The sequence below is a fragment of the Schistocerca piceifrons genome, chromosome 1 (genome assembly GCF_021461385.2).
Source record: "Schistocerca piceifrons isolate TAMUIC-IGC-003096 chromosome 1, iqSchPice1.1, whole genome shotgun sequence".
Taxonomy (NCBI): domain Eukaryota; kingdom Metazoa; phylum Arthropoda; class Insecta; order Orthoptera; family Acrididae; genus Schistocerca; species Schistocerca piceifrons.
This window is the reverse complement of record NC_060138.1, coordinates 144,947,460-144,975,266: the sequence shown is the minus strand read 5'-3', so window position 1 is coordinate 144,975,266 and position 27,807 is coordinate 144,947,460. Positions and strand designations below refer to the sequence as shown.

The following is a 27,807-nucleotide window of genomic DNA, read 5'->3' as shown; positions in this document are numbered from 1 at the left end:
ACCGTATGGTGGACTGCGGAGTATGTATGTAGATGTAGATGTAGATGGAAATGGAAGACGCCGACACCGCTGTACGATACGTGAATCCATCCTCCGACCGATAGTCCAACCATATCGGCAGCATATTGGCGAGGCATTCGTCTTCATGGACGAGAATTCGCGCCCCTATCGTGCATATCTTGTGAATGACTTCCTTCAGGATAAAGACATCGCTCGTCTAGAATGGCCAGCATGTTCTCCAGACATGAACCCTATCGGACAGGTCTCGGGCTGATTGAAAAGGGCTGTTTATGGACGACGTGACCCACCAACCACACTGAGGGTTGTACGCCGAATTGCTGCTGACGCGTGGGACAATCTGGACAAAGAGTGCCTTGATGAACTTGTGGACAGTATGCCACGACGAATATAGGCACGCATCAATGCAAGAGGAGGTGCTACTGGGTATTTGAGGTACCGGTGTGTACGGCAATCTGTGACACCAGCTCTGAAGGTTTCGCTGTATTGTGGTACAACATGCAATGTGTGGATTTCATGAGCAATAAAATAAGTGTTGTTTATGTTGAGCTCTATTCGAATTTTCGAATTTTCTGTAGAGGTTCTGGAACTCTCGGGACCGAAGTGATGCAAAACTTTTTTTGATGCGTGTACATACGCCCCTGCACAAACTATTGGTATAAACTTAGTAACATGCACCAACATTCTCCAGTGTAAAATTTTCACCTCTAGATGACTGAATCACTGTCAGTCGAAACTTCGTGCCAAGACGTCAGCGACACCTGGGTGCAATCGCAAAACTTCATCTGTGATGGTCGGTGGTGTAGGATGACACATATCACCGTTCCCCTTCCAAGGTACTACGTATTTGAAAAAAGAAAAGAAAGAATATTCTTTTCTTCTGCCTAATCTTTGTAAAAGTTCAGTGTCAGAGAAAACAGAACCAAATCCAGAATGAGATTTTCACTCTGTAGCGGAGAATGCGCTGATATGAAACTTCCTGGCAGATTAAAACTGTGTGCCGGATCGAGACTCGAACTCTGGACCTTTGCCCTTCGCGGGCAAGTGCTCTACCAACTGAGCTACCCAAGTACGACTCACGCCCCGTCTTCACAGCTTCACTTCTGCCAGTACCTCGTCTCCTACCTTCCAAACTTTACAGGAGCTCTCCTGCGAACCTTGCAGAACTAGCACTCCTGAAAGAAAGGATATTGCGGAGACATGGCTTAGCCACGGCCTTAGGTATGTTTCCAGAATGAGATTTTCACCCTGCAGCGGAGTGTGCGGCACACAGTTTTAATCTGCCAGGAAGTTTCAGAACCAAATCGTCTGGTAATTTATAATCAGAAGCACAATAGTTTTTTTTTTTTTTTTTGATTGATTTTGGTTGAGAGCGGCGGCGACACTCACGCTATCTTGAACATCTCCTTGTAGGCGCCGTTCTTCTGCACGGCGATGTAGGGGTGTATGAGCTGCAGGAAGGGGATGGCCTGCAGGCCGCACTTCTCCTCCTCGCGGAACGTCTCCTGCACCAGCTGCCAGGCGGGGCTCAGCTCCGAGTGGAAGGCGAACGGCTCGGTGCGCATGCGCCGCACGCCCTCCTCCAGCGTCATGAAGTGCGGTTCGGAGCCCGGGGGCGCCACCTTCTGCCGGTACAGCGCGCGCCGCACCGGTTCATCTGCCGCCTGCGGCACACGACGGTGGTTTGTACGGTGAGGATACAGTCTCAGATCAAGGCGTACCTTTCTACTTAGATCTGATGGATTAACACTTGGATAGGAACAAACACAGTGCGCTCAGGGGAACAACCACATGGGAGGTGGATGGGCGGTTCGAACATCCGCCTCTGGGGCTAATATAGCTTTTTTCTGCCGTTTACTAAGCCATTGTTGAATTTTGGATTTACGTAAAAAGTTTTGTGCAATATTTTACTTACACACAAATAACGAAGAGAGTCACTTCAGTAATCCTGAGATAAACTAATTCCTGCATGTCTCAGTTTACAGAGCGTATTGCTTAAAAGCTGCAAGTGTTACATGTAAACTTACTTAATTAAAACAACTTAGTATTAATAAAACTCCATAATACATCGTAATATACATTATCAAATTTAATTAGTCATTCATACATATTGTAAATGTTCAGTATCGTCATAGACGTATTAATGAAACAGAAGTGCTATAGTAAAGTAAACATCAGTCCAGCTGTGCTCCAAACGGACATTGGCAGAAATTTCTTCCTCAAATTAAGAGTTAGGTTTGACACTAGTAGACTTCTCCTGGCCAGGAATTCCCTTATTGCCAGTGCTAGTCTGCTATTACACGACAATAATTCGGCAAAAAAAAAAAAAAAAAAAAAAACTTATTGCCATCTTCAGGTGGTTCCTAATGACCGCTACTCCACTCCTGTCGGCGATCTATGTATGCTGGCCGTTAGCCCCTCCACCACTCCGCTCCTAATGCTATCCTCGAGGCGGCCAAGTTGGACGGTGGCGGTGGTCGGGGTAGCTGCCCGCGGCTCTGAACGATTCCAGTGTACGCGCTATCGCAGTCGGATACGGACCTCACTGTTCGGAAAGATTTTTTTTTTTTTTCTAGGCTCAGTGCAGGGTTCCACGTCCGACTCTATCGTACGCCACTATCTTTATTGATTACACTATATTGGACCCTGATTTCAAAGACGTTTTTATCACGCACTCCCAGAAGGAGGAAGATTCCCTAAGTATTTTAGTGTTGTTGTAGTCCATAGTATGGCCATGGAGTCATTACGAGATGACCCTCCTGGACTGCCGAGAATTCTACAACTCAGAAATACGTGAGGAGAGCGTGGGATACCTTCGGGATGAGTTAGAATGTTGACTTCAGTCCAGACCTTATCGTCCTACGTCACTTCTTTTTCTGGTTTTGGTTCTTGAGGAGGAATGGGCCGCTATTCTTCACCAACACCTCACGGAAAAAGTATCCCCAGTAGAGTTTTGATACTGTGCTGGTGGTTATAATGCTTTGCCATTCATTTCGTAAAACATCAATACTTAAATTGACAGAAACTCCTGGTTTACTTGACTAACTGGTTTCATCGACTTCTTACCGGGAAGAAGTGCCTGTTGTAGACGATGTCGTGGACGCCAAGCCCGAGCGGGCTGTAGAGCAGGTCGGCGAGCGTTCGGATGGAGGTGGTGGTGGACTGCAGCAGCACCACGATGCTGGCCGAGTAGGAGGTGTACAGGAACATCACCGTCACCAGCAGGGACAGCGTCACGATGCGGCCCGGCACGCCGCGGCTCTCTGCTGGGGAACCTGTGGAAGAGGAGACGGAGCCAGTGCTGCCGGATTCTCGCGATTCCCACTGCCACGGCGTCATCCCGAAATACTGGCGCCTGCAGAAGAATATTCGGCACTGGTTCAGAGTACGAAGTGTGAAATACCGCGACGCGGTATACGTGGGTCGAATGAGATGTCTGCTAGAGGCGTTCCGGGCTAGAATTTTACATTAACGTAACTAAGGGCGGAAACGCTCAATTCAGACTCAAAGTAACTGGAAGTGATGTTAAGGTGAAACAGAAAACGAAACCATTTTTCTGTCTCACACGATAATCTTAAATGAACTCTGTTTCACAAAGTGTGAGAAGTACAGAGAGAATGTCTGAATGTAGCAAAGCACTCAGTCTAAAGGCCACAAGTGGGCCATCGGCACCATCCGGCCGCCGTGTCATCCTCAGTTGAGGATGCGGATAGGAGGGGCGTGGGGTCAGCACACCGCTCTCCCGGTCGTTATGATGGTTTTCTGTGACCGGAGCCGCTACTATTCGGTCGAGTAGTTCCTCAATTGGCATCACGAGGCTGAGTGCACCCCATAAAATGGCAACAGCGCATGGCGGCCCGGATGGTCACCCATCCAAGTACTGGCCACGCCCAACAGCGCTTAACTTCGGGGAACCGGTGTATCCACTGCAGCAAGGCCGTTGCCTCTGAATGTAGACTTTCGTGTTATATTCTACTGATGATAAGCCTTTGCGTTTCCAGATGTGACATACGCAATATCTTTCCACTTTGGCCGGCTGGTGTGGCAGAGCGGTTCTAGGCGCTACAGTCTGGAACCGCGCGACTGCTACGGTCGCAGATTCGAATCCTGCCTCGGGCATGGATGTGTGTGATGTCCTTAGGTTATTTAGGTTTAAGTAGTTTTAAGTTCTAGGGGACTGATGACCTCAGATGTTGAGTCTCATAGTGCTCAGAGCCATTTTTTTTCCATTTTGCGTGAAGGTGCTGGGTACTACACTCGTCGAAACGTCCCGATATCTCAACACTACAACCCGTCTAGTATCCGTAGAGATTTTTGTTGGCAAGGAGAGAAGTCTGCAAGCAACCTTCGTCAAAATTAGCAGGAATTCGAGGAGTAGTGAACCAATGAAACCAGTAAGCCAGCGTGGCAGGTAGCAAATCTCTCGCTCGTCAAAATTAAAGGGAATGCCTTTGGAGTACGTGAAGGATCAGTAACAATAAGAACCCGCAGTAACGTTCTCCTGATTCGGAGGCTAATGGGTGAAACACACTAAGCGAGGGAATAAGAGAACAAAGTTAGGCGATGCAGGTTGTCCAATTATAGCTGTCTAATCAAAATTATCCGGACACCTATTTGTGGACGTTAACATGGGATGTGTCCACGCTTCGTCTTTACGGTGTAACTCTGCTGGGGTACACTCATTGAGGCGTCTTAAAATCTGTTGAGGAATGGCAGTCCATTCTCTCACTGAGGCATCTTAATATCTGCGATGGAATGGTAGCCCATTCTTCCTCATGAGCGAAAATCAGCGAAAGGAGTGATGTACACTGGGGTCTGGAGCGAATTCGACATTATAACTAATCCCGAAGATGCCTCATTGGGTTGAGGTCGTGGCTCTGGGCAGGCCAGTTCACTTCAGGAATGTTATTGTCCACACACCATTGCCTCACAGATGCTGCTTTATGACAGCGTGCATAGCTATGCTAATACAATCACCGACTACGAACTGTTCCTCTATTGTACTTAATACAAAATTTTGTAAACCGTGTTCATATCCTTCCGTATTCAGTGCTTTCTTTAGCGGAATAAGCGGATGACACTCTAACCACTAAAAACACCAGCATACCGTAACACCACTTCCTCCCTAGTTCAGCGTTGACACTACACATGATAGCAACTAACGTTCTAGGACAGTGGTTCTCAACGCTTCTGAGACCATTAGCCCCCCCCCCCTCCCCTCCCTCCCCCAAGTGCAATCAGAAATTAGCTAGTGCCTTACCTCCCTTCTCCCCCCCCCCCAACCCCTCCCCCCCACTATCATCAACATTAGCGCCTAACTTAATTTTAAAAATAAAAAAGAATTTTCTTTCAACACAGTCATTTTTAAAATTACGAAAGGTATGTATTTAGTTTTTCCAGATGTTTATTTAAATGGAGCTGATGAATAAATGAGATGACTGGTACTGTTTATTTCCAACAACCTACTTATAGAATGATGAAGCTAATCTCAGGAACGACCCGCCAGGGTAGCCGAGAGCGCTAATGCGCTGCTTCCTGAACTCGGATAGGCGCGCCGGCCCCAGACAGAATAAGCCCTGCGGATTAACGACGAGGGCCGGTATGCCGGCCAGCCTGGATGTGGTTTTTAGGCGGATTTCGACATCCCGCTATGTGAATACCGGGCTGGTCCCCAAGTTCTGCCTCAGTTACACGACTCACAGACATTTGAAAACGTTCGCACTATTTCATGACTTACACTAGACGCAGACAGCTGGGGTACACTACTTCCATCCTGGGGGGTTCGCGGTGTCGGCAGGAAGGCCATCCGGCCACCCTCTGCAATTAACACTGCCAAATCCGTCAAAACAAAGCCGACCCTGCGTTGGAGCGGGACAAAGACCCGAGAAAGAAAGAAAGAAAAGAAGCTAATCTCAGGAGCAGACAGAGGGCAGACAGTTGTTACGAGACAAGCTTCCCCTACACAGGCCCTCTCCTTAGCGACAGTTGCTTCGCTCACCCCCTGTACACAACCTAATATCAACCACATGAAAAGGTGCCTACTATGCTTTGACCTACTATTTGGAAATCACGTGATTGGCGGAAACTGGAAGACTTGAGCCTGGCAATGTTTTGTGTCTGACCACCGCCACTAATAATAATAATAATAATAATAATAATAATAATAGTAATAACAGTACGGGCCCCACAGCAGTGTAGTACAGTAGTCTGTCTTGTGTTGTGTGTCAGTTTAATTTTGTGGAGTAAATAATGAAGCAAATTCCTATGCGTTGTTGGAACTACCTACAACGCGGGGAAGGTATTTCCATGCGCTATTTAAGCATGCTCCATGTGATATATGTGTTTCAATTTCACTGTCGTAGATGCATGGTACAAAGTGTGTGTGTAGTACACGGACTGTGTCAGGAAGATGTTGTTCATACATTCGTTTCACAACAAGAACCTCCACCAAACTGTGTTACAGGCTAATTCACGCATTTGGAAAAAAGGTAATTATCAGGTAACTTATATAATCAGTATTACAGTCATACAAAATAGTGATAATAGTGCTGAGCTTTTAAAAATCATTCAAATACAGTTGAATCCTTTTGTTTTTACCCTCAGAAAATTACATTTTACCCTCCAGGGGGTAATTATCCCCAGATTGATAACCACTCTTACAGAGGCATTCGCTGAACACAAACACTTTCTGTAGCCGGGATTCACACTCATAAAAGATTTTTTGAAGGACATCATCTTTACGCCAGCGCGTGCTATGAGTTTTTATTACACTATTACAATTTCGGTCTTATGTCATTATCAAAGCCATAATATCAGCACTTGATAATGGCCTAAGGCCGAAATTGCAGTAGTGTAATAAAAACTTAAAACAGTCACTGGCGTAAAGATGATGTTCTTCAGCAAACACTTTCATCGGACTGCCACACGGTCCAGTGGCTTTTCTCTTTACACCACCATAACCGTCGTTTTTAGCACTGCCTACAGAAATGTGTGGCTTATTACGACTTGCTCGATCATTTTATACTACTGTTTTTAACCCTTTACGCGCAGTTACTGTGCTAGCTGGACTACTGGCAGCATTCTGTAACCTGTGAGTCTTTCTACTGACTTCATCTGATTTTTATAGCCACAGTTTGCAATGCTCGAGGATCCCTGTCGGTCAGTATATCACGACTGGCAGGTGATGCTTTAGCTGTGGTTGTTCCCGCGCTTTACACTTCACAGTCAGATTACCGACAGTCTCCTTGGGCATCTTTAGAATGGTTGTAACGTCCCAGATGGATTTGTTGCCCATGTGACGTCCAATGAAAAAACAGGTCAACTTTCGAAGTCACTGAGGTGTTCTGACCGACCATCCTGCTGTTACTGCTGTTCTGCTGGAAATACAATACTCCCCATCTCCTTTCATACTGAAAGGATTGCCTGTAGTGACATCTAGTGATCAATTCCGCATCAAAATGGGGACATTTATGATCATATCCTATATACAATTTGACTGTTTCTTTTTAAGCGCGGACGTTCGTAATCTTTTCCTGACCGTGGGAGAAGGAAGGAAGTGAGATTACCTGAAATTTAAAACTTTCCCGGCGTAAAGACTGTTCTATAAAATTTCGGGAGAACTGCCGGATGCATGTAACTTGCTGGTACGGTATTTCGGCGCAGAGACTTGTGTCTGTCTTCAGGTGAATACTGACGAGCAAGAAGACTCTAAGCTCCTCTATTTAAGATCCCGCCGGGACATGCGTTGCTTGAGCACATGCGCTTCTGTTGTAAGTCTGTGCGCTGCTCTACGTACCTTCCGTGGTGAAAAATAGTTCTGAGCACTATGGGACTTAACTTCTGAGGTCATCAGTCCCCTAGAACTTAGAACTACTTAAACCTAACCAACCTAAGGACATCACACACGTCCATGCCCGAGACAGGATTCGAACCTGCGACCGTAGCACTCGCGCGGTTCCGGACTGAAGCGCCTAGAACCGCTCGGCCACCACGGCCGGCTTCGTGGTGAAAGCTCGCCTCTTCGACAGCAAAACGATCGATTGTTTCGCACGGTAAGATCGCAGGACTACGTCGATTACACAGAGCACGCAGCTTTCCTGCAGTAGTGTCCCATGCAGAATTTGACTGGACACCGCCGTCATGATTGATTCATAAGGGTGTGAGACAGTCGTATTTCCACTGATTCATTGCTGATTGAGCTCTAAAAGTTTGACTATGGTTCACAATTTTTGTTTCATTATATGCCATAGAATGACCAGTGGAAATACAGTGTTCAGCGATAGCGGACTTAATTGCTTGGAGAAAGCGAGCAGCCTCCTGATGTTCTATAATGCGATCCTCCACACTGCGCGTCGTTTGCTTTGTGCAAGATTTGCCGCATCCACACGGAACCCTGTAAACGCCGGCTATGCCCAACTCTAAGCCATCTTTAATAGATCCCAAAAGCGTCGGAATTTTGGAAGGAGGTCGAGAGATTACTTTAAATTTATGTCTTCTTAATATTCTGCCTATTTTAGCCGAAACATTTATAGTATGTAGTAGGCAAGCAGTCGTTTTTAAGGCTTCATTTTATTCCTTGTTCTGTAGCTTGTACGTCTGTAGCGCTCTCTGTAGCTGCCGAGACGAATATCCGCTGTTTAGGAACACAGTTTTCAGGTGTTCCAGTTCTGTCTGCCCGCTATCGGCTTCTGAGATGGTATGGGCTCGGTGGATCAAGGTCTTTTGAGTGCCCATCGTTTGTGCAGGGTGGGGGCAACTAGTAGACTGTAAATAGAGGTTAGTATGAGTGAATGCCCAATTGAGCCATCGGTCTTACGTCGCGTCAAGACCTCCGAAAACGACAAGAAACCATCTTTCTCCACTTCCGTAGTAAATTGTATTTTTACATGTGTGGAGTTCAGATGTTAACTCTCAGAGACTGTCCAAACCATGAGGCCAAACTATAAAAGTGTCATCAACGTACCACCAAAATAGTGTTGGCTTTAAAAGAGCTGAGATGAGTGCTCTCTCCTCGTATTCCCCCACAACAATATTGACCACCAGGGGAGACACCGCCAGATTGTTAAAAAACTAATTGTTGAACAAAAATTACGTCGAGGAGGGAATATGCTCAAACAACGCTGAAATGTCAGCCAAAAACCTATTGCCATTGAGGTGTAATGAGTCCACGAAAGGCACATTTGTAAAAAGCGAAACTACGTCAAAACTGAAACTTCCTGGCAGATTAAAACTGTGTGCCCGACCGAGACTCGAACTCGGGACCTTTGCCTTTCGCGGGCAAGTGCTCTACCAACTGAGCTACCGAAGCACGACTCACGCCCGGTACTCACAGCTTTACTTCTGCCAGTACCTCGTCTCCTACCTTCCAAACTTTACAGAAGCTCTCCTGCGAACCTTGCAGAACTAGCACTCCTGAAAGAAAGGATATTGCGGAGACATGGCTTAGCCACAGCCTGGGGGATGTTTCCAGAATGAGATTTTCACTCTGCATTCTGGAAACATCCCCCAGGCTGTGGCTAAGCCATGTCTCCGCAATATCCTTTCTTTCAGGAGTGCTAGTTCTGCAAGGTTCGCAGGAGAGCTTCTGTAAAGTTTGGAAGGTAGGAGACGAGGTACTGGCAGAAGTAAAGCTGTGAGTACCGGGCGTGAGTCGTGCTTCGGTAGCTCAGTTGGTAGAGCACTTGCCCGCGAAAGGCAAAGGTCCCGAGTTCGAGTCTCGGTCGGGCACACAGTTTTAATCTGCCAGGAAGTTTCATATCAGCGCACACTCCGCTGCAGAGTGAAAATCTCATTCTGGATACGTCAAAACTGATCAACAAATCACTGCTCTCTAGGTTAAGCGACTGGAATCTTCAGATAAAATCACTCGAATTTCTTATATGATGCGGACAGTTGCCTACAATGTAGCTGAGTAAAGATGCCAAGTATTTGGCCAAATGCAGCTCGTGGTCGTGCGGTAGCGTTCTCGCTTCCCGCGCCCGGGTTCCCGGGTTCGATTCTCGGCGGGGTCAGGGATTTTCTCTGCCTCGTGATGACTGGGTGTTGTGTGATGTCCTTTGGTTAGATAGGTTTAAGTAGTTCTAGGGGACTGATGACCATAGATGTTAAGTCCCATAGTGCTCAGAGCCATTGGAACCATTTGGCCAAATCATCGGTGGCTGCTTCATTAGCTTACTGTAGGACGTAAAGGTCCACTTCCTTTATGGATCTTGGGCAGTCCATTCAGCGGACACAATCGTTTTGATATCGAAGAGGCGAGCTTTCACCACGGATAGCAGCGCACAGGCTTATAGCAGAACCGCACGCGCTTCAAAGTATGCGCAGTGCTAATGGGATTTTCAATAGGGGAGCTGTCCTCCCCCGGTAGCTGAGAGGTCAGCGCGACAGAATGTCAATGCTAAGGGCCCGCGTTCGATTCCCGGCTGGGTCGGAGATTTTCTCCGCTCAGGGACTGGGTGTTGTGTTGTCCTAATCATCATCATTTCATCCCCATCGACGCGCAAATCGCCGAAGTGGCGTCAAATCGAAAGACTTGCACCCGGCGAACGGTCTACCCGACGGGAGGCCCTAGTCAAATGGTTCAAATGGCTCTGAGCACTACGGGACTCAACTGCTGAGGTCATTAGTCCCCTAGAACTTAGAACTAGTTAAACCTAACTAACCTAAGGACATCACAAACATCCATGCCCGAGGCAGGATTCGAACCTGCGACCGTAGCGGTCTTGCGGTTCCAGACTGCAGCGCCTTTAACCGCACGGCCACTTCGGCCGGCGGGCCCTAGTCACACGACATTTATATTTACAATAGAGGAGCTTAGCGTATTGCTCGTCAGTATTCACCTGAAGATGGCCAGAAAACTCTGGTCCGTAATATCGTACCAGGAAGTTGCAGACATCTGGCAGTTCTACCGAAATTTTGTAGAACAGGAAGATTATGGTTTAACGTACAGTCAACGACGAAATTATTAGAGACGGAACGTAAGATCTGATTGGGGACGGAAATTGGACATGATCTTCTCAATGGAACCATCCCGGCATTTGCCGTAAACGATTTAGGTAAACCAGGTCAAAGCAATGAGTGAAAGAGGACTTTCAGTAACAGAAGTTACAATTTATGGAGAGAAAAAAACTGTCTTAGAAAGTTAAGAAAAAAGGATATACTTGGCACTCTATTCCTTCACTTGCGTCATTCACCTATGCATATTATTGAGCTTTCTGCTGTACAACGGAACAAAGCAAGGCGGAAAAACAGCCACTCCTTTGCTCTGTGCCGATTTGTTCCATTACCTTCATCGACATATTGCTGACAAGTTAGCTATATATTCCTGCTGTTAGGGTAATCAATTTCCCCAACGCAGTGGTCTTACCGAAAGATAATAAAGTGAAAAAAAGAGTAATCTGAAAACAATTCAATGTGCCAGCTATGGTAACTGACTGCACTTCAACTTCTAAATCCAATTCTTCAATAAAAGTTTAGCAACATTTTCTCAAACGTCAGCTTTACTTTCAGAACATTTTGTTCCCTCTCTGTATGTGTGGCTCAGCCTGAGCGATCGTTTAACACACTGAAAAGAGTAATAAATATTCTTCGTCTCACACTGCATTCTCAGTTATTTTATGATGCAATTGACATTTATGCCAACAAAAATTCCAGGAAAGTGGTTTTATTAGCTTAATAATCTATTTCAAATAATGCTCCGTTACAATCATACCACTGTACCTCCGTTTGTTGAAATAAACTGTGTCACTAAATAGTAGTATTGAATGACAGGTATTCCCTCTATCCTAGATATTGTTTTAATGTGAGTTGTTTGATTTTATTTTGGAAATTTGTGGTAATTTCCTATGGGACCAAACTGCTGAATTCATCGGTCCTTAGCCTTACACACTGCTTAAACTAAGTTACGCTAAGGACAACACACACGCACACACACACACACACACACACACACACACACACACACACACACACACACAAACCTATGCCCGAGGGAGGACTCGAACCTCCGACGGGGGCAGCCGCGCGCACCGCGGCAATGCACCCCAGACCGCAGGGCTACCCTGCGCGGCAGTTGTTTGCTTTGTATATATTTTTATACTCAAATGATGTACTATTTTTAACTGAATTTTTCCGTAGATGTTTACCATAACATATCATATTAAATCATATTAAATAGGTAAATCTTTCCCAAAAAATTGTATTTATTTGGTTATGAACTAGCTCTTCGCTTCAATGGAAATCTTCGGGTGATAACTGAATGTGCCAAACACAAGATAAAAATGACGTGCGGCTTACCAAAAAAAAAACAAACAAACAAACTTGTACAGAGGATGCAAAAGATACATAAGAGATGACATCTAGCGTGTTTATAATGGAAAGTATTGCATTATTATTTCATGTAGAAATATGTACATGCGACTAAACCAAAAACTGCGTCAGTATTTGAGTAAGTAAATTTTACAGAGGAGAAGAAGGAAATCTGGTTTGGTCTTTTAATGCTAAGTTAGCATCCTGGGTCATATATTTATTGATTTCAAGTTTTTCCAGGAGGGTCATCTTTCTTTTTTTCTGAACAGTATGTAGAACGTAAGAATATGCAACATATGGGTATTTTCCAGTTAAAAGATGTTCAAAAAATGTTGAATCTACTTCAGTCCATGTCCAGAGTCTCTCATGACACCACACATACCACGTAGATTGTGAAGTTTTACAAACAGTTAAGAAAGAGTTCGACAGTATAAAATGGTGCAAGATGTTCTAAAATCTGAGAAAAATATGGGTAAGCTATAAGGAGAAACGGGTTATATACAACATGTACAAGAACCACGAAGAAACAATTCGACTTTTCGCACCATACAGAAGTCTTGTCTCAATCATTCTGCAGTTCATTTTGTTCATCTGGTGAGTTTACTAGAGGGCAGCTTAGATTACCTCCCAAATTGTTTATGTAGATCAGGAGCAGCATACGTCCTATGTAACACTTGTTTGGGGAACGTATGATATTATTTCTGTTTCACTCCACGACTATTCGTCATTTACTACGAACGTGATCTTTCAGGCAAAAAATCACGAATCCAGTCGCAGAATTGAGGCGATAGTCCACATGCACGCAATTTGATTAGAAGTCGCTTGCGAGGCATGGTGTCAAAAGTCTTCTGGAAATCTAAAAATATGAACTCAGTTTGACATTCCCTATCGATAGCACTTATTACTTCGTGAAAATAAAGAGCTAGTTGTGTTTCAGAAGAACATTATTTTCTGAATCTGTGTTGGCTATTTGTCAATAAATCATTTTCTTCGAGGTACTACATAATGTTCGATCGCAGTATATGTTACAAAATGCTACTGCAAATCAACGTTAGCGATATGGGTCTACAATTCAGTGGTTACTGATATGGGTCTGTAATTTAGTGGATTACTCGTATTTCCATTATTTGGTACTGGTGTCACCCGTGCAGCTTTTCAGTCTTAAGGTATGTACGGATGTGTTGACGAGTGAGCGGTTGTATATGACTGTCAAGTATGGAGCTATTATATTAGCGTAGTACGTAACGAACGTAACTGGTATTCAATCTCGATCGGAGGCCTTGCCCTTAATAAATGATTTAAGATGCTTCGCTACACCGCGATATATACTTCTAAGATACCGATGCTGGAAGTTGTTCTTGATTTGAATTCTGGAATAGTTATTTTTTCTTCTTTAGTGAAGGAATTCCGGAAAAGCGTGTTTAGTAGCTGTGTCGTCATAACATCACCACTGTTATCGCGAAGTGAAGGTACTGATTGCGACTTGCTGCTGGTATACTTTACATACGACCAGAATCTCACTGGGTTTTCTGCCTGATTTCGAGATATACTTTAGTTGTGGAAGCTCTTAATAGTAATTCGTCTTGAATTTCGCGCTAAATTTCCAACTTGTATAAAACTTAGCGAATTTTGGAGAATTTGAGTTTTGTTAGATTTTTCGTTGCTTCCGTAAAGTGTTGAGGCCTGTTTTGTGTGCCGTTGGGGATCGGTACCGCCTCTTATTAATTTCTTTGTTATATGTCCTTCAATTCCTATTTATCTGAATTAAAACCACATTCCGCCTACCCTTACATAGGTTACATAATGCAGTCTGACTTAACATCTTAATCAAGTCCTTATTCACAAACTATCCCTCCAACCTCTTTATCTGGTCATCGATCTTCCTGATGACCGTACCAATCGCCATCACCACCAACCTCAATGGGCTCACCTTTGATGCGTTCATCATCATTACAACAATTGAAAGAGAAATCGCAGCGCCTACAAGGAGTTGCGTGTCGCAAACGAAAGCTGGTTGGCGTGATAAGACACTCATGCTCATAAATTAAGGATAATGCTGATACATGGTGAACCAACGCTCTGGTGGGTGGTTTGCGGGTTTAAATCACCTCGGCGTATGACCATGCGGTGCATTTGACCTGCTGTCGTCGCACGGTGGCGCTGGCAGCAGTCCACATACGCAGAGGTGTGTTGGCGCATGTCAGAGTATGGTGCAACGAGTTAAGTGTGGAGACGTTTACAGACGTGCCAATGGCGACTGTGTGTTGAAAATGGCTCAAAGGTCACATATTGATGACGTTATGAGGGGTAGAATACTAGGGCGCCTGGAGGCTGGTCAAACACAGCAGATCGTAGCACGGGCCCTCCGTGTGCCACAAAGTGTGATCCCAAGATTATGGCAGCGATTCCAGCAGACAAGAAACGTGTCCAGGCGCTACAGCACGGGACGTCCACAGTGTACAACACCACACGAAGACCGATATCTCACCATCAGTGCCCACATACGGCCACGAAGTACTGCAGGAGGCCTTGCTCGGGACCTGACCGCAGCCACTGGAACAGTTGTCTCCAGACACTCAGTCTAAAGACGACTGAACAGACATGGCTTATTCGCCCAGAGACCTGCAAGGTGCATTCCACTGACTCCTGGTCACAGGAGAGCCCGTAAAGCGTGGTGTCAAGAACACAGTACATGGTCATTGGAACAGTAGTCCCAGGTTATGTTCACAGACGAGTCCAGGTATAGTCTGAACAGTGATTCTCGCTCGGTTTTCATCTGGCGTGAACCAGGAACCAGATACCAGCCCCTTAACGTCCTTTTTGAAAGGGACCTGTATGGAGGTCGCGGTTTGATGGTTTGATGGTTGGGATTATGATTGGTGTATGTACACCCCTGCACGTCTTTGACAGAGGAACTGTAACAGGTCAGGTGTATCGGGACGTCATTTTGCACTAGTATGTCCGCCTTTTCAGGGGTGCAGTGGGTCCCACCTTTCTCCTGACGGATGATAGCGCACGGCCCCACCGAGCTGCCATCGTGGAGGAGTACCTCGAAACGATATCAAGCGAATGGAGTGGCCTGACCGTTCTCCAGCACGTCTGGGATGCTCTCGGTCGTCGTATAGCTGCATGTCTTCAAACCCCTACGACACTTCAGGAGCTCCGACAGTCACTGGTGCAAGAATGGGAGGCTATATCCCAGCAGCTGCTCGACCACCTGGTCCACAGTATGCCAACCCATTCCGCGGCCTGTGTACGTGTGCATTGTGGTCATATCCCATATTGATGTCGGGGAACATGCGCAGGAAACAGTGGCGTTTTGTAGCATATGTGTTTCGGGACGGTTTTCGCAACCTATCACCAATACCGTGGACTTAAAGATCTGTGAAGTGTGTGTTCCCTATGTGCCTAAGCTATTAGCGCCAGTTTTGTGTAGTGCCACGTTGTGTGGCACAACATTCTGCAATTATCATTAATTTATGGCCGTGAGTGTGCATCTGAAAGATGATATCTATTCAGATTTCGCGCCAGTCGCATAAGAGTGTTGCTATGGGGATGCAAATCAGGTTTGCTTTAAATACATGCTGAAACTCCCGTGAGCGTTAGTTACCTTTGAGATTGGACGTGGTAAGTTTATGTTAGTCTAGTATGCCATTACAGTGACAAAGACGCCGTTATCAACACCTCACTGAGTTTGAACGAGTTGGTGTAACAGGGCTACAAGAAACTGGATGTTTCTTCTGCGATACTGCAGGAAGACTTGGCAGGAATGTAGGCACTGCACACGGTGGCAAACAGCAGTGATCAGGGGAATGTGCGGTCGCTAGAAGACCGGGCACCGGACCGCCGCTTGGCACCACCGAGAGGGAAGACCATTGTACGGCTCTGGCACGTCGAACTGCATCTGCACCAGCAGTCTGAGCAGCAGTTGGCACCACAGGGACGCAACGAACTGTTACACATCGGTTGCTTCAAGGACATCTCAGAGCCAGACGCCCTGCGGTGTGCATTCCACTGACCCCAAACTACCGCCATTTGCGACTTCATTGGTGTCAAGCGAGAGCTCATTGGAGGGCAGGATGGAAGTCTGTTGCGTTCTCTGACGAAAGCTGGTTCCGTCTCGGTGCCAGTGACGGCCGTGTGTTGTTAGAAAGGGGTCAGTTGAAGGCCTGCAACCACTCCGTCATCGTGCTGGACACACTGGATCTACACCTGGAATTATGGTCTCGGGGTGCGATTTCTTACGACAGCAGGAGCACTCGCGTAGTATTCCCCTAACCATGACTGCAACTTTGTACGTCGTTCTGGTGATTAGACCTGTTGTGCCGCCGTTCGTTAGCAGCATTCCAGGGGCAGTTTTCCAACAGGATAATGCACATTTGCATGCTTGCGTTCAACATTCTGGCGGTTACACAGGCTATAAATGTACCAGTATTTCACATCTGCAATGGATTTTCTCGCGCGGACATTAAGCTGCGGTCTTGCAATGTTAATCACTTAAATATGTTATCTGACAAATGTAATCCCGAAACTCCATTACCATTGAATGAGATTTTCACTCTGCAGCGGAGTGTGCACTTACATGAAACTTCCTGGCAGATTAATACTGTGTGCCGGGCAGAGACTAACTCGGGACCTTTGCCTTTCGCGGGCAAGTGCTCTGCCATCTGAGCTACCCAAGCACTACTCACGCCCCATCCTCACAGCTTTAGTTCTGCTAGTATCTCGTCTCCTACCTTCCAAACTTCTCCTGCGGACATTGCAGAACTAGCACTCCTGCAAGAATGGACACTGCGGAGACATGCCTTAGCCACAGCCAGGGGGATGTTTCCAGAATGAGATTTTCACTCTGCAGCGGAGTGTGCGCTGATATGATATTAAAGCTGTGAGAACGTGCTTGGGTAGCTCAGATGGCAGAGCACTTGCCCACGAAAGGCAAAGGTTCCCGAGTTCGAGTCTCGGCCCGGCACACAGTTTTAATCTGCCAGGAAGTTCCATTACTCTTCATTAATTTTTTTTGGTGTGGCGATTTTTTCCCGTCAGCATATAATTACCACCAGTTTCAAATATTATTCATCCTTACCAAAGTTTAAGGTTTTATTGACAAGGGGAGGCCACGACGTTTGGAACGCGGATATACTGTAAACTTCGTACACTCGTAGTAATCCATGAGGACAACAAAATGTGTAAGCAGTAGCGCGTACTTCTCAAGCGTTACTGAGAAAATCGCAAGATAATTTCGGCCGTCAAATATATATCTGTGCATGGCCATTTCAACCATAAAGCGGCTACAGCCGAGTGGTGCCGGCGCGGTAGCTCAGCGTGTTCGGTCAGAGAGTTGGCTTTCCTTTCTAATAAAAAAGCTGAGCGAACGGATGAACGAAAAAACTGAACGGGTGTCATCGGACGTCCGCCCTGAACAAATTCAGCGAACAATATAGAACAATTCTTTTTTCTTTTTTTAGGTGGTTGGCGTTCAAGCCGCTAGATCGCTGGATCGAGTTCCGTTCGTCAGTTTTTTTTTATTTTCAACGCAGTCGTTTTCTTTACTATTTATATTACAATTGACATAATGGGAAAAATACGTGTAATCGGATGGACTTCAATTAAATTTACAATGCTATTTGGCAGTCTACTAATTTTTATTATCACGAACAATACAATATTCATAACTATCGACTAGTAAAAGACCAAACGCATAAAGTGATACTGAAAGTGCATGCTTGTCCGTGTCTTCCAAACTGTTCATATTTAATCGAAAGAGAAATGACTTCTTCGAACACGCTATTAAAATACACTCGATACTGCATAACCAATTATCAGCGCCGATTTTTAAGGAAATACTGCGTTATGCACGGTTTGCTTCCAACCTATCGTCTGAAAGAGAGGTTTTTGAAAATGTTAACGAGTTTTGTTTTTCCACGGAAAACGTCAAAAGACCTTGCGTATGCGGCCGGCCGGAGTGACCGAGCGGTTCTGGGCGCTACAGTCTGGGACCGCGCGGCCGCTACGGTCGCAGGTTCGAATCCTGCCTCGGGCATGGATGTGTGTGGTGGCCTTAGGTTAGTTAGGTTTAAGTAGTTCTAAGTTCTAGGGGACTGATGACCTCAGAAGTTAAGTCCCATAGTGCTCAGAGCCATTTGAACCATTTTTGAACCTTGCGTGTGCGGAAACATAGCATTTATTCAATTCAGCTGGTGCCGTTTAACTTCATGTTTTCCATGTTTTTACGAAAAATACCATCCTCCAACTTGTACTCGTAAAGTCGAAAGCGACGATTAATTGTACAACTTTCGAAAGCCGTCTGTGCCGGTCAAAACTTGGAGGTAACAAGTCGTTTCGGGCTCCTCCCAAGTATAAGGGGTTTCTCAAATCACGGACAAGCATACATTTTTAGTATCACTTCATGCGTTTGGCCGTTTACTAGTCGATAGATATGAAAATTACATTATTTGTGATAATAAAAATTAGTAGACTGTCAAATAACATTGTAAATTTAATAAAGTTCTTCCGATTACACGTGTTTTCCCCATTATATCAATTGTAATATATATAATAGAGAAGATGACTGTGTTGAAAATAAAAAAGAAGAACTGACGAACGGAATTCGATTCAGCGATCCAGCGGCTTGAACGCCAACCACTTTCTTTTCTTTTTTCTTTTTTTTAAATTTGGTCTGACCTATTCGTTGAATTTGTTCAGGGCGGACGTCCGATTATACCCGTTCAGTTTGTTCGATGGTCCGTTCGCTCAGTTCTTTTATTAGAAAGGAAAGCTAACGCTCTAACGGAACACGCTGAGCTACCGTGCCCCCACCACTCGGCTGCAGCCGCTTCACGGTTAAAGTGGCGACGCACAGACATACAGGGTGTCCCAGCTATCTCGTCCACCCAAATTATCTCTGGAACAATAACAGCTATTGGAAAATGACTTTCACCGGTATCAATGTAGGGCTGGGGCCCATGAATGTACATATTTGGAAACATTCTAAAACGAAAGCATATGTGTTTTTTAACACAAACTTATGTTTTTTTTTTAAATGGACCTCCTAAATTTTTTCTTCAGCAATTCATAGTATGACAAAGCACATACACAATGGCGTTGATTGCATCGTAATATTCCCATTACATCCCGAGATATTGAGACGCGAAGTTGACGCCTGAAACACCCGACATGCGCTGCTAGCGCACGTCCTGAGGCTCAGGCGTGCACTCCATGCTGCCCGTAATCGCGATGTGATTGACAAGTAAGTGTCCCTCTTGATAAGTATGGAGGTGTGATTACACATGGCAATCACATCGCGATTACGGGCAGCATGGGGTTCACGCCTGAGCCTCAGGACGTGCGCTAGCAGCGCATGTCGGGTGTTTCAAGCGTTAACTTCGCGTCTCAATATCTCGGGATGTAATGGGAATATTACGATGCAATCAACGCCATTGTGTATGTGCTTTGTCATACTATGGACTGCTGAAGCAAAAATATAGGAGGTCCATCTAAAAAAAACATGTTTGTTTTTAAAAATACATATGCTTTCGTTTTAGAATGTTTCCAAATATGTACATTCATGGGCCCCAGCCCTACATTGATACCGGTGAAAGTCGTTTTCCAATAGCTGTTATTGTTCCAGAGATATTTTGGGAGGGCAAGATAGCGGGGACACCCTGTATATTTGACGACAGAAATTATCTTGCGATTTTCTCAGTAACGCTTGAGAAGTACGGGCTACTGCTTATACATTTTGTTGTCCTCATGGATTACTACGAGTGTACGAAGTTCGCAGTAAATTCGCGTTCCAAACGTCGTGGCCTCCCCTTGTGAGTGTAACGGTTTTTAAACGTGCATGGGCGACGAGTAATCACATTGTTGCGTCTTATATTTTCACCAGTTACAGAAAGTCCCTGGACTGACTCACCCTGCTGGCAGACGGCTCCCACGGCGAGCATGGCGACCTCGCCCCACTTGTCCCGCAGCTGCGCGCCGGCCGCGTGGAACTGCAGCAGGTCGGCCGTCAGCTGCGGGTCTCCGCGGCGCCACTCCCAGCGGGTGGCGGCCAGCAGCAGAGCGGCGCACATCGCCACAAGCGCTGCCGCCGAGGCCCAGACTGCGCGGCTGAAGGGCAGCGTGAACAGGTTGCTCACCAGCGACAGCGGCGGCTGCCGGAACACGAACGCCGCGCTGCAAACACCGCAGCAGGTCAGTCACAATACAGTAACACTCTGCAACCAGACCAGACAGATTCAGTCACAATACAGGAACACTTTGCAACCAGACCAGACAGAGTCGTTTTAGACGATCCATCACTGAAGTGAACGTGGGATGGCTGCTGGTCATAAACTTGTAGAAACGCCAATGGTTCAAATGTCTCTGAGCACTGTAGGACTTAACATCTGAGCTCATCAGTCCCCTAGAACTTAGAACTACTTAAACCTAACTGACCTAAGGACATCACACACATCCATGCCCGAGGCAGGATTCGAACCTGCGACCGTAGCAGCAGCGCGGTTCCGGACTGCAGCGCCTAGAACCGCACGGCCACCGCGGCCGGCAGAAAGAAACGCCAATAGCCGTACTTTATGAGCCGTAACAAAATTTGCTCGCTGTGGCAATCGCAGCTTTGGTGTCTCCCTCTGGTGGGAAAGGGGAAAGGCTGCCTGTTCACGTGCATTGAAGGGGCGCTATGAGCTCCGCAGTCGGGCATTCGCGCGCCGGAGATCAACGCCTCGTGTTCTGTGTGTGTCGTCGTTTTGTGCTTAAGTGGTTCAGTGTTATTCGTTTTTGTGCACCTACGTTCACGTGTGACACTGTTCGTCTCTGTCCAAGTGTCGGAACAGATTTTATCTTGGACTCTACGCCCGTGAACGGCTTCATGTATTTTAAAAAGTGTTTGTCTACGTTTCTATGTCCACCATGTTTTTTTCTCTCGATGTCTTCATTTGTATCTTGTGTGTTCTCTGAGGCCAAAGAGCGGCGTAGCATGCTGCTGGTGGCCTGCCTGTTAACAGGTTTGAAAATAACAATAAAGGAAAAAAAAAGTCGGTCAGTCTGTCAGTCTGAGTCTAGTCAATTGGTCAGCCGGCTCAGTGTCGGGCAGTCAGTCTCTGTCTGTCTGTCGGTCTGCCGTACATTAAGGCAGTCAGTCGGAGTGAGGCTAGGTCAGTCTCGCGTCACCAGTTGCTGGTCTGTCTCTCGTTTGCTTTTGTGCGGCAGGTAGTGTCTGTCTGTCGTCGGAGTGGTAGTATGTCTGTCGTCTGGATCAAACTTAAAAGCCAAAAAAAAAAAAAAAAAAAAAAAGAGACGTGCCACTCCGCCAGTAACGGAAGTCGGCTAGTGGTCACCCGGTCGGGGCTGAGTTCCTGCGTCTGAGTCTGCGCGTTAGGGAACGGTCATTGGCGGTTGGATCGGTCGGTTGGTCGGTCGCGCACTGAGACACGAGATGACTTGTCCGCCTTGAGCGTCGGCGGATGTGAGGTCCCCACGTGAGTCCAGTGGGCAGCGCCATATAGAAAGGGGTAGTGGCTTCGCGGTTCACAAGAAAGCAACAGGAGCGGATCCACGACATCGGGCTGGCCGGTGCGAGCTGCGACGCCGCGAGACGGGAGATCGGCGCGCCTTCCTGCGTCCGTTGAAGCGGCTGGCAGCGGACGGTTCGGGAGAGCGTTGGGGGTGCTGCGCCAGGTCTTTGCCAGCAATCGCAGTTTATTAGAAGTTAAGTGAATGCTGATAAGTTGTTTCATTTACTTGTTAAATTCGACATGTTTTCTTGGTTAGTCTCGTCCCCAGCTTGCTCGCCTGTCTTTCATTCGCATTTGTTAGGCAGTTAGTGTCTGTCTGTCTGTCGGTCTGCCGTACGTTAATAGCTGCCTCTGTCATGTTTGTCGGATTCGGTGTTAACGAATTTATTGCTTAAACGCCGAATTCTTGAAATATGTTTTTATCTTGCCTATCATCTTGCGAGGTGGTGTATGTGTATTGCAGAGTATGTTTTACATTTTATGTAAGTCTGCATTTCATGGGTTTTATTTAAATAGTCATTTTAAGTTATAAGGTTGTAAGAGTCCTTAAAAAAAAAAGAGAGAGAGAGAAAACAAATTGCACTTTCGGTGGCGAATAATTTGAGTGTTGTACCATTTCCATCCCTCTTACGGGGTGCATAGTTTACGTGTTTGTGTGAGTTGTTAAAAATTTTTTAGTTTAAAGTAATCTGGTGTGTTGCAGATTTGCACCAGTGTACTCTTCCAGAGGTTGTTGTGAGCGGTCATGACTACGGCCGTGTTGAAAGGGAGCCGAAGGCTCCTATTGTTAATATTGTTCCTTCTGCCTCTAAGTAAAATTGTAACTTGATATTTCGAGGGTGCTTTTCTGCTTATAATTTTAAGTATGTTTTTGAAAAGGCTTTTAAGAATAAAAATTACATTTGTTAAAAGTAATTTCATTTTCCATCGGTTACTTCCTGGCAACTACTTCCACGCTCACCTAGTGTGATTAAATATGTTAATGTTCTCGATGAATCGCTAGTAAATAAAGAAAAATTCTTTAAAACAATTTTTTTGAAAGTAAATTCACGGTTCACTTTAAGTAAAACATGTTATTATGTGACCTGTTTCTACACTAAATTAGTGTCGTCTTCAGGCACCTATGTAAATAAATGGTGAGGTACGATGTATGTTCACTGGTTTCATGGATTTCTATTTACACAACACGTGCACTTCAGCCATCTAACAATACACTAATGTACATGATACCTGTCCTAATGCACCGGGGTTTTGGATATCACTATTGGCTTTGCATAGCGGTCTGAAGATGACGGGAATGAAGTGAAATAAAATGAAATGATCGTATGACATTGGTGGTGGGGAGGCCCAACCTGGTGTAGTTCGGCCGCCGAGTTGTCTTCTCAGGTGACGTCATACTGAACGGTTTGTGTGTCGATGATGATGAAATGATAATGAGGACCACGTAACACCCAGTCTCCGAGCGAAAAAAAAAATCCCGACTTGGCCGGGAGTGGAACACAGACCCGCTCGTGACAGCCGGACACGCTGAGCACTCGGCTAAGGAAACAGTCGAAACTGCGCGTAATTCATATGTTTTATAAACACTATGGTTGTTGGCATACCCAATTCCTCAAAAAAAAAAAAAAAAAAAAAAAAAAAAGAGAAAAAAAAACGGAATCGTGTATGTTGACTTGCGTAGGGTAGCAAATATGCGAAAGCCACAAGCTGAAGTGGTGAATTGGCGGTCTCACAAGATGCCCGAGCCACGGACGCCGTTCGGCCAGCAAGTCGTTTGTCGAAATACGTCGGCAGACCGATCAAAAACCGGAAAAAAGCCGAAGTCGTCAAAAGGCAAACTCTTAAGTAGCAAGGGAGTATTCCGAAAGTGTAATCCAAGATAAAATATACATGATCGCTGTGCTGGTACCGTTAAGGCTCCTGTTCAATAGCGTTACAGACATACTGCAAGTAAGCCCACTGGTTTTTCAAGCTGCGTGATTCTTTAAGAGGGGACGTTAATGAAAAACAGACACTATTTAGAACACGCACCAAATCCACAATTGTGAAGATACGGCAATGAAATTTTGTCCCATGCTTTACGAGAAATTAACACATTTACATGGTGTCCATAAATGAACATCCAATTAACGATCTATGCCACATTCGCTGGTGTAAATATTTACAGACTCACAGGGATAACAACCTCTCCTTAGATTATACATATTTAACTTATTATGAAATTTAAAAATTTTATTATCAGAAATGTGTGTACCATTTTCTCAGAAACTAATCAAGAGATTTCTAGAAAATTTTCTTTGTTTAATTTATTTATGTATGTTGAGCGTTTTGAATATGTCGAATAGGAAAATTTTAATAATTTTTTTAATTATAGTTCTGCAACTTCAATAGAAAATTCATGCAAAAGTCCAAGCCCTTTGTTCCATATCTCAGAATTTGAGACAACATTTATGGTTCAAATGGCTCTGAGCACTATGGGACTTAACATCTGAGGTCATCAGTCCCCTAGAACTTAGAACTACTTAAACCTAACTAATCTAAGGACATCACACACATCCATGCCCGAGGCAGGATTCGAACCTGCGACCGTAGCGGTCGCGCGGTTCCAGACTGTAGCGCCTAGAACCGCTCGGACACCCAGGCCGGCACAACATTTATTTTGCTTATCGAAAGAGTGTACAAAATTTCATAATTCTGGCCTTCATAGATCCTGAAAAACGGTACATAAATGTAAGAAAACATAATATTTAGGAAATGCAGTTTTTGAAGTTCAACTTAACCTTTTTTCTTCTGGCACCTCTTCCGAAGGTTCCAGATTTGTACTCAGGGTCCTCTTTCCCTTCAAGGCTTCTCTTCTGTTTTCTCGTTTTCTTCCTTCTTTTGTTTACCGGGTCTTCAACTGACTTTTCAGGTACAGAGAGGCACTATAAACGTATTTCTCTCAATAACTCTCGAGTGAAATTTCCTGTCTTAAAGCTCATTCTCTCTAACACATTTATCTTCTCTACGTTCCCGCCACTTAACACAAGAACTGCATCGTAAATTGCAATTCTGACAACTGTAGCAAATGAAAATGTGGTTTTAGGGACTCGCTTCCATAGCAGTGAATTTAATGAATAATTTGGATTCCGGGTTTTGCTCTTAAGAAAATTTTATAGAAGTTCTGGATCCGCCAAAAATCTGTAAGTGGGCTTGACAACATCGAGGATACAATTTGGCAGCCTCTCCTTGTGGATGTGGAAGTTGTTACCCCATTGAACCCGTAGATATTTACACCAGCTGATGTGGCACGGATGATTAATCGGATGTTCATCTGTTGACACCGTGTAGAAATATTTAGCTCATACTGCAAGGAGTTCTGTCAGATAGCCTTTCCGTAATACACTTGCAGAACGTCTATCGTCTTCTTTGTGTGTCTGTTGTGTCCACCAGCGGATTTGATTCATCATAAACAAAGCAGCTGATTTCTTATTGTTTCTAAGATATGGAACAGAGCCACAGATGATATATGAAACCAAAGAGTGTAACAATACCAGAGAAGGAAAGTTGCTACTCACCATATATCGGAGATGCTGATTCGTGATAGGCACAACAAAAAGATTCACACAATTTCAGCTTTCGGCCATACACAATATAGTACTCAATATACTCGTCCATCCTTACACAACCCCTGCTCCCAATCCCTTACCTCATGGCTCATACTCCTGTAATAGACCTAGATGCAAGACCTGACCCATACATACTCCTACCACCACCTACTCCAGTCTGGTCCATAACATCACCTATCCCATGAAAGGGATAGATGACCTCTCCTGCCCTCTGTCTAAACTGCAACACTTGACTGTCCGCCACTCCCACCATACATCCCTCCCCCTCCCTGCCCCAGCCTCCTCCTTACCCCACCCATTCGCCACTCCCATCATGCACTGGTGCTGCTGCTCGCAGTGTGGTTTCAGTTCTCTGAGACTGCAGACGTGTGTACAAGTTGCGTTTGCGTGTGTGTGTTTGCATGTGTGTATGTGTGCCTACTGCTGACAAAAGCCTTAATGGCTGAAAGCTATAATTGTGTGTATCTTTTTGTTGCGTCTATCGCGACTCAGCATCTCCACTGTATGGTGAACAGCAACTTTCATTCTCTGGTATTGTTACATTCCACCCTGGATTTTCCATTGTTTGAAACCAAAAGTGTGAATCACAGCCTTCTACATGTATCCTGTGCAAGTTTAATTGAAAGTAATCCACGGAATGTTGTTCACCAAGCTAGTACTGAAGTGTTGCTTCAAAAAGAAGGCGTGGCAGGAAATTCGTGTCATGTATTTAATTATTTTTCATGTACTTCAAATGCGATTTCAAAACTGAAATTTAGGGGAATTATAATCGATGAGTTCTACAAATAAACAAAACATAAATTGGAAATTTATGTTTTTGGGCAATTCCATGAACGTTTTCTCATAAAGCTGCTCGCCTGCTTGCTTGTGGCCGTGTCCAACATACCTGTCACTGGTGCCTCACGTCTATGATCTTAAGGTTTCGACCCTGACTAAAGTTTATGTCTCTGAGTTAAGGTACTAAATCCTCGCTCCTTTAACAGGCACGTAACGCTCTAAAGTTCCAGCGTGATGACGTTGGAGGCGTGACCAGTCGGTGCACTGGATGGCTGTGGTTTATCCAGTGTTTGCGAGGCATAACGTGGGCTGCATTCAGGGAAGTGCTTGCCAGGAGAGGCCAGGGTGGTGGGCATAGTTCTGTCTACATTGGCTACCATCGTCCCTCAATCGTCCTTTCAAGGGTGCAAGTGGCTTGTGGTGGGTTCGGGGGTGGCACTGCCACCGTGCCATCGGCATTGGTGTGAGTGGCGGTGGTGGCAGCTTGTACCTGCGCCATATGGGCTACGGGACTCTCTGGGATCATGAGTGTGTGTGTTGCTGACTGGATGATGTGGAGGCACTGTATAATTCTGATTCTTATAACGCACTAGCTTCTGCAGTCCGCGACGTCCAAACACTGGCCACCATGTGACCAGTTACGTCGCTTTGTATACACCCCGAGGCTCGGCCAAAGGTGCGAGCTCAGCCTTGGAAGCCCGCACAATGTCTGTAAGGAGCGTAACGATGTTTACCCATGTCAGATTAATGTTAAGTGCAAGCACAACAGTTTGATAATAAATACGCACCTATCCTTAATGAGTGTACTTCTTGCGAGGGGAAAAGCCAATTGGGAACAAGGGAAACCACCTACAAAAATTAACGAAATAAAAGGAATTCCCAGATACATAGTATAAGTTAACACAATATATACTCAGTATTCTTTTCAGTCCTCTCTTCACTGAAGTACTGGTCACACGTTTACACGATGTACATGTCAAACATTGTATTTCTTGACCTTTGGAATAGTCATTAACTGCAATGTTATTCTCATATATCACGTTATAATAACATACTCATGATGATCTTTGCTATGATAATACAAATACTAATAAAATTGTGTAAGTTACTAAGTTCTAACGGCATAATGCATCAGTTTTATGACCTTCGTTCTACTTGTCTGGTTATGAACGATGAAATGTTATACAAATGAAGCCGGCCGCGGTGGTCTAGTGGTTCTGGCGCTGCAGTCCGGAACCGTAGGACTGCTACGGTCGCAGGTTCGAATCCTGCCTCGGGCATGGGTGTGTGTGATGTCCTTAGGTTAGTTAGGTTTAAGTAGTTCTAAGTTCTAGGGGACTTATGACCTTAGATGTTGAGTCCCATAGTGCTCAGAGCCATTTGAGCTAATACAAATGAAATGACACAATTTCAGAGACTTTACTGGTCTCCTGAAGCGACGAGTGAAAATTTGTACCAATGCCGGCGAATTTACAGTAGAGTGGGGCGGCAATGAGAATTTGGATCGAAGAGGGAGGCACGCCGGGATAATCCGTGTAGGTGTGTGAACCACTGTGCCATGGTGGCTTAGTGGCTAACGCGTCTGC

At 45.4% G+C, this 27,807-nt stretch overlaps 1 protein-coding gene across 1 annotated transcript in view; it reads right to left on the bottom strand.

The window, feature by feature from the left end:
- LOC124790933 (glutamate receptor ionotropic, kainate 5-like) overlaps positions 1-27,807 on the bottom strand; it is a 173,461-nt gene that overhangs the window by 11,155 nt on the left and 134,499 nt on the right. The window contains exons 5-8 of the mRNA XM_047257824.1: positions 20,331-20,499; positions 20,237-20,282; positions 3,085-3,293; positions 1,408-1,682 (exon numbers count right to left, since the gene is read on the bottom strand). Coding sequence (XP_047113780.1) covers positions 1,408-1,682; positions 3,085-3,293; positions 20,237-20,282; positions 20,331-20,499 — 699 coding nt within the window. The remainder of the gene's footprint in view (positions 1-1,407; positions 1,683-3,084; positions 3,294-20,236; positions 20,283-20,330; positions 20,500-27,807) is intronic.